The sequence below is a fragment of the Dictyostelium discoideum genome (assembly GCF_000004695.1).
Source record: "Dictyostelium discoideum AX4 chromosome 3 chromosome, whole genome shotgun sequence".
NCBI lineage: Eukaryota > Evosea > Eumycetozoa > Dictyosteliales > Dictyosteliaceae > Dictyostelium > Dictyostelium discoideum.
In genome coordinates this window covers 1,928,535-1,941,450 of record NC_007089.4, presented here as the reverse complement: position 1 = coordinate 1,941,450, position 12,916 = coordinate 1,928,535, and the positions used below count along the sequence as shown (strand labels likewise).

The 12,916-nt window shown below is 24.0% G+C and overlaps 5 protein-coding genes across 5 annotated transcripts; 1 reads left to right on the top strand and 4 right to left on the bottom strand.

The window, feature by feature from the left end:
* Positions 1-172: 172 nt before the first annotated feature.
* On the bottom strand, positions 173-4,772 carry DDB_G0279325 (hypothetical protein; the record flags this gene model as incomplete). The annotated part of the gene is made up of 4 exons (XM_636702.1): positions 173-3,783; positions 3,873-4,193; positions 4,304-4,633; positions 4,724-4,772. The coding sequence occupies 4 exons, from the start codon at positions 4,770-4,772 to the stop codon at positions 173-175; spliced, it is 4,311 nt and encodes a 1,436-aa protein (XP_641794.1).
* A 404-nt stretch (positions 4,773-5,176) lies between these two features.
* DDB_G0279323 (hypothetical protein) lies at positions 5,177-6,916 on the bottom strand (the record flags this gene model as incomplete). Its single annotated transcript, XM_636701.1, has 1 exon — positions 5,177-6,916. One exon carries the CDS (start codon positions 6,914-6,916, stop codon positions 5,177-5,179), a length of 1,740 nt encoding a protein of 579 aa, XP_641793.1.
* Positions 6,917-7,258: 342 nt separating this feature from the next.
* DDB_G0279321 (hypothetical protein) lies at positions 7,259-8,904 on the bottom strand (the record flags this gene model as incomplete). The annotated part of the gene is made up of 3 exons (XM_636700.1): positions 7,259-7,868; positions 7,962-8,631; positions 8,697-8,904. The coding sequence occupies 3 exons, from the start codon at positions 8,902-8,904 to the stop codon at positions 7,259-7,261; spliced, it is 1,488 nt and encodes a 495-aa protein (XP_641792.1).
* A 233-nt stretch (positions 8,905-9,137) lies between these two features.
* DDB_G0279319 (hypothetical protein) lies at positions 9,138-10,341 on the bottom strand (the record flags this gene model as incomplete). The annotated part of the gene is made up of 2 exons (XM_636699.1): positions 9,138-10,124; positions 10,267-10,341. 2 exons carry the CDS (start codon positions 10,339-10,341, stop codon positions 9,138-9,140), a joined length of 1,062 nt encoding a protein of 353 aa, XP_641791.1.
* Positions 10,342-10,687: 346 nt separating this feature from the next.
* DDB_G0279317 (hypothetical protein) lies at positions 10,688-12,871 on the top strand (the record flags this gene model as incomplete). The annotated part of the gene is made up of 1 exon (XM_636698.1): positions 10,688-12,871. One exon carries the CDS (start codon positions 10,688-10,690, stop codon positions 12,869-12,871), a length of 2,184 nt encoding a protein of 727 aa, XP_641790.1.
* Positions 12,872-12,916: the final 45 nt, after the last annotated feature.

Below are 12,916 nucleotides of genomic sequence, written 5' to 3'. Positions count from 1 at the left end.
TTTATTTATTTGATTTATAATTTTTCATCAGAATTAATTTTGTTTTACCTTTTTGAGACTTTAGAAATAAAAAAAAAAAAAATAAAAAAAAAAATGGAAATGGAAATTGATAACTATATTTATTACAATTATACAAATTTTAATTTATTTATTTATTTTGTATTTTAACAAATTATTTTTTAAATGGTTTTAATTTAAAAGATCTTGCTTTAATACGAAGTGAAGTTGAATTTCTAAAAACTAAATAAGTAACACCAATTGCAATAACAACAGCAAAGAAAACTGAACCAATAATGATACCAATTAATTGGGTTTTAGATAAACCAGAATTATTGCTATTGCAAATTGAATTATCAGTTGGTGAATTTGATTCTAATAGTACACTAAAGTTTGGATCCAATTCAATTGAATCTTTATAATTTGGAATTTCAATAGCAATAAAAGTGTGTGCATTATTACCAGTATTTAATGATAATTCCTCATCTAGTTTTCTATTGGAAACCCCAATGATTCTACCATCAACTATAGCACGTTTAATGAATTCACCATAGAGACTGACGTCATTGATTTGAATCTTTATATATTGAGATGACAATTGTGATGATGAATCACCAAAACTACTAGCTGAACAAACGTCATCAGTTTGGGATGTTGATATCGATGTGTACATAACTAAATTTAAATTATGTAATTCATTAATGAATTGATAATTTGAAATGTTGATATAATATTTCATTGTTGATGGTAGCATCGTTATCTTTTCATTTGCAAAAACTATATCAGTTGTAGTTTCAAATTTTTTAATAATTGCAATGATGCTAGTACTACTTGATGCATTGTTTTTATTAATGATTTCAGTTGAATATTTAAATTCATTATCAGAGAGAACTTCATAATCCCATTCCCCGAGAAGGTATTCATTTTTTATTTTACCATTAAAATCAATTTCTCTTAGAGAATAGACTGAAACTAAACTTGATACCTTTGCTTTTGTATTAATTTGCTCATATGGTATAGTAACTTGTGGTTGGGTTTCATTAACTGTTGGCTTAATGTCAATAATAACCTTTGATGAACAATCATCACCAAAATAAGGTAATATACAAACACATCCTAATTTTGTACATTTACCTTGATCATTACCACCACAAATTGGATTACCTTTGCACGGTGATGGTGTATTTGTTGGTAATGGTGTTTGAGTTTGTGTTGGTGTTGGTGTTTGTGTTTGTGTTTGAGTTTGTGTTGGTGTTTGTGTTTGAGTTTGTGTTGGTGTTTGAGTTTGTGTTGGTGTTTGAGTTTGTGTTGGTGATTCAGTTGGAATTACAGGTAAGGTAACAAATAAATCATTTGAAAAATCTACACCATTATTTGATACATATACTCTAAAACCATTTGAAAGTGAAGAACTTCTAAATTCGATTGCATCTAAATAGATAATGGTTTTATTAATGTATGGAGTTGGGATTGCTTTTATAACAGTTTCACCTGATAGAGTATTAATTAATTTAACTTTTGGATTAATACCAAATTTCAAACCTTCAATAATAATAAAACCATCACTATTATAGAATAATGAAGTAATGATTGAATTACTTTGACCATATGGAGCATTTACAAAAAATTGAAAACCTAATGAATTTAATTTCTTTGCATCAAAACCATTTAAATTACGATGATTATCATAAATACCGTATAATCCTAAAGAGATACCATTTGGATAACCAAATAAAAATGGTACTGTAATTTTAGCTCTATAAGTTATGGATTTATTAATGTATTGATTGTTGCTATTTGGAACTGTTGAAATAATCTCTGATTTACCTTCAATTAGTAAACTATTATCACAAACTATTATAACTGATGGATTATTTACAATTGAAACACCAGATTCTAAATCTTCAATTGTGAAATCAAATAACAAGATATTATCCAAATCTTGTACTGTTTGTTTTGAAACATTCCAACTTGTTAAAAGTGGTGGTGTGGTATCTTGAATATAATTTCCAATCACATCATTGATGGTTGAAATTGATATTTGACCACTATTTATAAATTTAAACAATGGATTAACTTTTACCAAATTTGGATACTCTGCAACGAAACCTTGGCCATCAATTGTTTTAAAATTTGAAATGGTATATGTTTGTGGTTTATCATATGAATGAATTGGGAATTTTGCATCAACAGAATATTGTAATGGAGTACCTGTAATATTTTCAAATTTAAATTCATAACCAACTAAATCAAGATTTGAAGCAATTGTGATATAAACACTATTGATACCATTTAAATGATCCTCAATTAAAAAGTTAAAACCAATCATTGTAGATTGAGTTGGTGAAATTGGAATGGTGACTGTTGAACTTGGAGTCACTTGAAAAGAGCTAACAATTGGTCCCATTATATCACAATCATTACTTTTTACTCTTAATTCACTATTTGTACCAAACATTGAGTATAATACCGCACTATTTAAATTTTCAACTGGATTTATATTATATGATAGCACACCAGTTGGTAAACGAGCTGGAATTGTGAATTCAATTTGATACAATTGTAAAGTTTCATTCCATTTACTTTGATAATTTTTACGGTTGCCATAGAAATAATCTTCATTTGCAATAGTTAAATCTGGTGTTTTATCTTCAATATTAAAAAATGGTACCAAAGAGAATGATAGATTCTTTATAGTATTATTCTTTAATTGAATATATAGAATATTATCAGCACCATTATTTGATAGATCTAAATCATTCTTTTCAAAGTAAACATTACCAATATCTAAAAGTGTTATTACTGGATATGGGAAAGGTTCAACTCTTTTTAATCCCTTATATACTGAATAAGTTGAAAGGTAAAGAACATTGATAGCATTATCAACTATATACATGGAAATACGGTCACGTGTATAGTATTTTGGTATTGAAAATTGATAAACACCACTAAAAATAGTACCTTCAACTAAATCTGTGGAATCACCTCTGTAAATATAGGTTTGTAATGAACCAAAACCACACGAAATTTCAACATAACGAACACCACTAACTTGATCGGTAATATCCATTCTAATTATAACTTCATCAGGATTTGAAGGATTTTCAAAGATTTCAAAATTTTCAATTACTGGAGGTGTTGTATCACCAGTTAAAGTTGGTGTTATTTGTGTCACCAAATTAAAATTTGTACCAACTAAATTCATAAACGTATAAGAGATTGCCATATAGGGTGAAACTGATCTTGAATAACTTGATATTGGTAAGATTAAGGAAAACATTAATTTATCTTTTGTACCACCAAGATAAGGATAGCAAGATGGTGCTTTTGTATTTGGTCTATTTGGTCCACCTTTTTTATTTGAAAAATATAAATCACCAAAATATGGGAAAGAATTATTTAGTTGACCACCAAATTGAACTGTTTTGCCATCTAGAGTTTGTAATGTAAAAACAGAATTAACTATTGCTGGAGCTGGAGGATAAGTATAAGCTACTGGAAAGTTTAAAATATACCTTGTATATAATCCATTTTCAAAAGAACCAATTGAAACACCTCCTGATGATCCAAATCTTGGAGGAATCGATAAATAGTATTTACCACTTAATTCAGTACCTGAAACTAATTGTGGATTTCCCAAATTAGTATTATTTGATAATAAATAATAATTTGTAGAATTCATTATTAAATCTATTAAAACTACGCATTGTCCATATGGTAAAACTGTACAATCACTTGGATATTTATTAAAATTTGAAACAATTATATTACCAGCAAAAGATGTATCTATTTTAAAAAAATAATAATAAATTAATTAAATTGTGATTAAATTGTGATTTAAAAAAAAAAAAAAAAAAAAAAAAAAAAAAACTTACTCTTTGTAAAATAAGGTTTTAAAATATAATCATTAAATTTTGAAGAAAATGAACTATATGAATTGTTTACAATAATATTATCATTTGAAAAAACAGAAGTTGGAGAAATTAAAAATTTTGAGACAAAAAATTTATCAATTGCACCAGAAAATGAATATGGTTGAAAACCATTTGAATATTTTTGATAAACAAAATCCATATAATTAACTTTAAATGGTTTCTCCAAATTTTCAAATTTTACCAAAGTATAATATAAACCTCTAAATGGATATTTGTATAATTGATTATTTGTTACATTTGTTATAATTGGATCTGGTGGTACTATTTATTTTATAAAAAAAAAAAATTAAAAAAAAAAATTAAAAAAACTATAGTAAAATAAAATTAAATAAATGATAATAAATAAAAATTAAAAGAAAAGAAATACTTACAAGTACATTCTAATTTAAAAAATTGTTGTATTGTATAATTGTTTGAATTATAATCTTGAATAATAATATTATAATAAGTTGTACCTAATGAATTAGAAACTAAATATAATTGAAATACTCTTGAATCACTTGAACCATTTGCATAATTGACTCCATTGATTGCTTGTTTTGGTAAAATATTTGTTAATGGTTCAACTAAAGCAAAAAAAAATTTTGAACAATAAGCTTGAGATCCAGTTGAATAATAATCACTAGGTCCTCCATTATAATAATCTGAAAGGTCTGAAACTTTAAATTCATTCGTTGTTACACTATAAAATGATTTGCAAACTTGATTTTTAATAAAAAAAAAAAAAAAAATGTTAAGATCAAAAAAATAAAAAACGAAAAAAAAAAAAGAAAAAAAAAAAAGAAACCTACCACTTATAAAATTAATTAAAATTATTAGTATAAATATTTTAAAAAACATTTTATTCATTTCTCAAATTAGGATGCTGAGTAGAAAATTAGTTAAAAAAAAAAAAACTTAAAAAAAGGAATTGCCCAAGAAAAAAAAAAAAAAAAAAAAAAAAAAAAAATTAAAAATAATTAAAGTAAAGAGGGTTTAATTCGATGAAAATTATTTTAATTCGATTTTTTTAAAAAAAAAAAAAAAAAAAAAAAAATATCTCCCACTGTAAAAAAAAAACTGATTTTTTTTTTTTTTTTTTAGAAAATGAAGTATTTTTTATTTTTAGTGGGGGATCTCCTAAATATTTTATTTTATTTTATTTTTTATTTTTATTTATTGATTTGTTTTGTTTCAATGAATACCCTTTTAATTAAACATATCTTTTTTAAAAAAAATTTTATAAATAAAATCATATATATAGATTATTTTTTATTTTTTTTTTTATTATTTGATTTTTCAGTTGTTTTGCTGTTTGTTTGAGAATGAATTACTTCATTAGTGTTATCATATAATAATTGATCAGAAACATCTTTTTGTAATGTTGTGTTGTTATTATTTCCAAAATTTAATTTTTTTGGATTTTGATTTTGTTGTTGTGGTTGTGGTTGTTGTTTTATATCTTTTTGCTTTAATCTTTGAAGTCTCTTTCTTTCTTGTTCTTTTTTTTCTTCCAATTCTTTCTTTTGTTGTCTAATTACTTGAAACTCCTTTTGTTGTTCTTTATATTGTTTTTTAAATTCCTTTTTCTCTTCTTTATACAATGTTTCAATCTCTTTATATTGCTCAATATTTTCTTTTCTTTCTAACATTAATTTTATTTTTTCATCATCTACAATTAGTATTGATTTTTTAGGTATATTATTTGTTGTAATGGTAGTAGTAGTAGTTGTTGTTGTTGTTGTTGCCGTTGTTGTATTTTCTATATGATTTTCTTCTTTTTGTACTTTTTCTACTTTTTCAAGTTCTTTTTCTTCTTTTTCTTTTAACTTTAATATATTTTGAATTTTAAAGAATTCATCTCTAGATTGTTTTGTTTGAGTGAATAATTTTTGATAGATTTCATTTGCACCATCATAATCTAATATACCCAATACAGTGATTTTAATTGTTTTACCTATTAATTTACCTAATGATCTACTTGATAATGCAAACGTGTATAGAATAGATCTTGATTTACACATTCTAACTATATCTTCAACAATTTTATTTAATGCACCATTCTCTTCAATGGTTGGTGTTATAATTACACATGAGACTTTATTTGATTCTACAAATTTTAAAGTTTCTCTTAATCCACAAATATATCTTTTTTTTGGTTTATCTGGATTATTTAAATATGATTTCTCTTGAAATTTTCTTAATATTCCAATTAATTCTTTACAAGTATTATTTATATCATTATTTGGTAAAATTTGATTTATATATTCTTGAAAATTTTGTTGTTGAACTTGTTGTTGGACTTGTTGTTGAACTTGTGGTTGTTGTTGTTGTTGTTGTTGTTGTTGTTGTTCAAGGCTTTTTACATTATTTTCCAGATTTTCATCAGTATTCTCATGATTTTCAATTGAAATATTTGTTTTTTCAGATTGATTTTCTATATTTATTTTATTTTCTTCTTTTTGTAATTGTTTTTCTTTTGTATAGTTTTCTTTAATTGAAGTGAATAGTTGTATATCTCTTTTTAATCTAGTTGGTTTTGGAGGTTTTTCATCTTTTATTAAGAAATTCTTCTTCTTTTTAAGTTTTTCTGTCGGTATTGATGAGGTTGTATTGGTAGTAGTGGTTGATGTTGTGTTTACACCAGTTGTTGTGGTGGCGGTAGTTGTTGGTTGTTGTTCAACAATAATAAAATCTTCAAATTTTATTGAACCAAATTGTTTTCTAGCTTTTGAAAGTGATACATTATTATTAATGATAACTCCATTATCTCTTTTTATTTTTATTGGTTTATTCTTTTTCTTTTCACAATTAGTATTATCATTTTCTGTCGTTGATGTTGTATTGTTGTGTGTTGTTGATGTATTTAAAGTTGTAGTATTTGGTGATGTATTATTATTATTTGTTGTTACTTTTATTTTAGTTGGTGTTGGTGTTAGTATTGGTGTTGAAGAAGAAAAAGAAGAAGAAGAAGAAGAAGAAGTTGTAGTAATCTGTGGGTTCATTTAGTAATTTAAATGAAAAATTTTAAAATGAAAAAAAAAAAAAAAAAATTAAAATTAAATTTTTTAATGCAGTCCATGTTAGCCAAATTAAAAATAAAAAAAAAAAATAAAAAAAAAAAATAAAATTAAATTTTTTAACATAAAATGTGTTGGATATTTGTTTTTAATATTTAATTGAGTAATTACTAAATTTGAATTATTTTTTAAATTAAAAAAAAAAAAAAAACAACAGATAAGTATAAAATTTAGAAATAACACAAAAAATGAATAAAATAATAAATAGTGTAATGGATTTTTTATATTTTTTTTTATTTTTTTTATTTTTATTTATTTTCTAAAGTTTTATTTTCTTGTTGGTTTTTTGACAACTTTTGGTGAAGTTGGTTTGACTGGTGATTGTTGTTTTTTAGTAACTGGTGTTGGTTTTGCTGGTGATTGTTGTTTTTTAGTAACTTGAGTTGGTTTAGCTGGTGATTGTTGTTGTTTTTTAGTAATTGGTGCTGGTTTTGCTGGTGGTTGTTGTTGTTGTTGTTTATTTTTTTGAGTAACTGGTGATGGTTTTGATTTTAAATTTTTTGTTGGTGGTGGTGGTGGAACTTCCTCTTCCTCTTCCTCTTCTTCTTCCTCATCTTCTTCATCCAATTCTTCATCAAATTCTTCATCATCATCATCATCTAATTCCTCAGCATCATCGGCATCGATTTCATCATCAAATTCACCTTCACCACTATCCTCACTATCCATTTGATCAACATCAAACTCTTCATCACTATCATCACTATCATCACCTTGTAAATCTTCTGGATTTACATTTGGATTTTCAACGATATCACCATTTTCATCTAAAACTATATTATCTGCTAATTCTTCTAATTCTTCTAATGCTGCTTGTGCTCTCTTGAATTGATTTTTTAAACCATAAAGTGTTTTTCTATTTTGTTCTAATGTATCTCTGGGAATAATAAAAAAAAAAAAAAAAAAGAGTTAAATTAGTATTTAATTATATTTATATATTATATATATTTGTAAATTAATAAATATTTACTTTGAAGAAGCACATTTAAAGAATAATTTTGAAAACATTTCATAATCAGTTGGGAAAATTTCAGGAGTTGAAGAGGAAACACCAACTTTTGGTAAATAATAAGCATCTTTTTTATCAAATGGTGAATAAGTTGTTAAGAGACGATCGAAAACTCTTTCTTTGATACGTTTACAAGATACGTCATCTTCACTCTTTGTTAAAAAGTTTACAAATGGTAATAAAATTTTAGTCAAATTAATTGGTTCCATATGACCTTGTGTCACTTTAAATAATTCTTCTAAATAGATATCAGCGAAATGAAGTAAGACACCATTTGTATTTGTAGTTGAATCGGATGATGTATTCAATACGGTACTCTTAAAGATTTTCACTAAACCACTATAAATCTGCTCATTCAATGCTAATCTTGCTTCCTCTTCCTCACTTCCTTCTTCATGTTGTGCGTTTCTTTTCTTTAAAATTTGGAATGATGAATTCAACATTTTACGTACCAATGAATAGAATTTATCAACACGATATTTGTCTATGTAATCCCAATGTTTTTGTAAAATAATGAAAAAACATTTTATAAACATTAATGAATCTTTATAATCTTTAAAATAAGTTGTTAATTTTGAAATATCTCTTGAAAATTCTTCTTGGACAATTGGTTTATCTGTATTATATAAACCTAAAAAATAATAATAATATTAGAATATATTTGTGTGTATTTTTTTTTTTTTTTTTTTTACATACTTAAAAATAAACCTTTCCAAATTTTTAATAATTGAATTTCTGTTAATTTTTCATTCTTTACAACAGATCTTAATTTATAGAGTGCTGATGATTTGGTTTGGCTACTACCAGTATTTAATTTTTGAGCTAATTCAACATCAATTGATCTTAATTTTTGAGGTTTGGCTGGTCCAGTAACTTTTTTAACTACTTTGGTTTCTTCTTCCATTTATTTTTATATATTTATATATTAGTAGTAGAGTAACAATAAAAAAAAAAATAAATAAAAATCAAAAATAATGAATTAACGAAAAAAAAACACAATTTGTCGTTTTTTTTTTTTTTTTTTTTTTTCAAAATTTTTTTTATTTTTATTTTTATTTTTTTTTAAAAAAGCGAAAGTTTCTAATTTTATATTTTATTTATTTTTTATTTTATTTTATTTTATTTTATTTTTTTTAGCTATTTAAAATTATCAATAATTTGAATTATTTGATTGATATCGATTTTAATATTTTTTTGATTTTTTGAAATTTCACCATCTGGTACGTTATAGTATAAATGTGATAATGGTAATTCAATTAAATTGGAACCACCGCAATCATTGTTTAAACTTTTATTTCTTTTGTAATCACACATTTCACAAAACCAATTATTTATAATTGATAATATTGACTTATCATCAATAATATCATTATTATTTCCTAATATTAATATTCTTTCAATTTTTAATTTTAATGGTTTACTATTATTATTATTATTATTATTATTATTTGAAAAATTATTATTATTATTATTATTTGAAAAATTATTATTATTATTATTATTTGAAAAATTATTTCCATCTTTTAAAATTTGAATTAATAAAATTTTATATGAATTATCTATTTCATTGAACCAAAATTTTAATAATATTACTATTTTAATATTGTTGAATGTAAAATAAAATTTTGATTTTAATAGCAAATCATTTAAAGTTTGATAAAATCCAACATCAAATACTATTGATGGATGATAATTTTCTTCATTATTACTATTATTATTACTATTAATTATTCTATTATTTGGTCTATATCCAATTGTAGGTTCACATCTAATTTGATTGAATTTTATGGTTTTGGTAATTTGAAAATCATCATTATGAAGTAATGATTTTTCAAATTGGTTTTCTAAATTTTCAATTATTTGATTTTGTATATTAACATAATTAAAATTTTTCCATTCATAAATTGTTAAATTGTCTTTTAATAACCAAAATTTTGTTAAATTGAAATTATCACTATTATTATAATTATTATAATTATTATTATTATTAAAGATATTTTTTATATTGTTATTTTTATCAGATTCAAATAATATTGATAATCTATCAAACTTTTCTGGTGAGCAATTTTCTTCAATAATAGTTTCAGAGGTATTATTATTATTAAATTTTGAAAAAGTAAATTTCTATACATATTTTACAAAATAAAATTTTTTTTTTATTTCTTTTTAATAATCCATTTTGATTTTTTTTTTTTTTTTTTTCACCCAATACTTTTTATTTTATTTTTTTTAATTTTATTTTTCTTCGATTATTGATTAAACTTACTTGATCAATAATTTCATTTACTTTATCTTTCCAAAGATTTGATTTTTGTCTTTTTTTGTATTTATTTAAATTCATTTTTTTATTTGTTTATTATTATTTTTATTATTATTTATAATTTTTTATTATTATTTTTAAAAAAATAAAATTAGGGAATTTTATCATTGTTATTTTTTTTAATAATTGGTTTTTTTTTTTTTTTTTTTTAATCTATTAATTTAATAAATTAAAATTTTTAATTAATATATTATTAATTTAAAATAAAAAGTAATTATTTGAAAGATTTTCCACAATTGGAAATTGAAAAAAATATGAAAAAAAAAAAAACAAAAAAAAAAAAAAAAAAAAAAAAAAAATTTTTTTTTTTTTTTTTAATTTTCATTTTTGGTTATTTGTTTTATTGTCTTTTTATATTTTCATAAAAATGAGTGACGATAAAGATAGAGACCGAGATAGAAACCGAGAAAGAGATAGGGATAGAGAAAGAGATAGGGGAAAAGATAGAGATAGAGAAAGAGATCGAGATAGAGATAGAGAAAGAGATAGGGATGGTGAAAGAGATAGAATGGATAGAGACAGAGATAGAAGTGAAGAAAGGGACAGATATAGAGGCAGAGACAAAGAAAACCAAAGAGATAGAGAAAGAGATAGAGATAGAAGTAAGGAGAGAAATAAAAAAGATAGAGATAGAAGTGAGGAACGAGATAGAAGTAGAGACATAGACAGAGATAGAAAATATAGAGATAGGTCAAGATCCAGAGATAAGAAAAAGTCATCTTCTGAAAAAGATAGATCAAAATCAAGATCAAGATCAAGAGATAAAAAATCATCAAGTTATAAAAGAAATAGAAAAGATTATAGCGATAGTGATAGTGATAGTGATAGTAGTAGTGGAAGCGATGATAGTGACTATGAAAGAAAAAGAAAATCATCATCATCAACATCAACATCATCAACATCAAATAAAGAGAGTAAAGAAGAAAGAAGAAAAAGAAAGAAACAAGAAAAGAAAGAAAAAGAAGAAAGAAAAGCTAGAGAAACACCAGAAGAGAAAAGAAAGAGAAGATTAGAAAAGAAACAAAGAAAAGAAGAGAATAAAAAGAGTGGTTTAGATTTATCTGGTTATTCAAATATGACCAATCCATTCAATGATGTAAATTTACAAGAGAAATTCGTTTGGAAGGCAAAAAGAGATAAGTTGATTAAAGATGGTATGAAACCAAGTGAATACGATGAAAAATTTGGAAAGAAGAGAAGAGAAGAAATTCAACAAGAAATTGAAAAGGCCAAAGCAAAACGTGAACAACGTGAAAAGGAAAAAGAAATTTGGGAAGAAGAGAAAGAACGTTTACAACGTATGAGAGATATGTCAAACAATGAAGAGTTGGAAAAAAAAGAAGAGGAATTTCATTTCATTCAAGCTTGTAAACGTTGTGAATCACGTCTATTAGATAATCGTTCAAAACCATTGGATTACCTCTATAGAGCAATTCACATGCAATCATTACCATTCGACTATAGAGGTAATCGTGATCCTGTAATGTTAATTCAATCTTTAGATTCCACTAATGAACTTGAAGAATTAATTGAAGGTTTACGTGAATTCACTTATTTAGATAATGATAAAAGTAATTTAGAATTTTGGGATGCTGCTTTAGAATTAACAAATTATCAACTACAATTAATTGAAAGTAAAAATAATGAAACCAATAATAATGGTAATGGGAATGGTAATGGTAGTGGTTTTGGTGATTCGACTGCATTACATCATTCATTGACACCAAATATTAAATCAATTCTATCTGGTAAATCATATAAGGAACTATGCGATTTAGAGGTTGATATTATCAAGAAATTAGAATCTGGTTCTGCAATGAATGTTGAATATTGGGAAACTTTATTAAAGCATTTGAAAATGTATAAAGCATCTTCTTTCTTGTCTGAAAGATTCACAGAAAATCTTAAATTGAAACTTTCAGAAATGGAAACCGAGAAATATTTGAAAGGTGTTGCAAATGATATGAATTTACCATTTAACAGTGAAAATACAGATGATAACAATAATAATCAAAGTAATACTACATCAACATCAACAAATAATAACAATAATAATAATAATAATAATAGTAATTATAAAAACAAAGAAACTAAAGATGAATTTGATGAAGATAATGATTTCGAAGAACAATTTGATTTAGAAGTACCATTAGAACAAAAATATTATGCTTGGCATGATAAACATAGACCAAGAAAACCAAGATTCTTCAATAGAGTACATACTGGTTATGACTGGACTAAATATAATCGTACTCATTATGATTATGATAATCCTCCTCCAAAGGTTGTCAGAGGTTATAAATTCAATATCTTTTATCCAGATCTTATTGATACTACCAAATCACCTCAATATTTTGTATCACCATCACCTGATAATCCAGACACTTGTATACTAAGATTTAGTGCCGGTCCACCTTATGAAGATATTGCTTTCAAAATCGTTAAAAAAGAATGGGAAAAATCTCATAAATATGGTTACAAATGTGTTTTCGATGATAAAGGTGTACTTCATCTTTGGTTTAATTTCAAAAGATATAGATATAGAAGATAAATTTTTCTATAATAAAAAAAAAAAAAAAAAAAATTTCTATTTCTA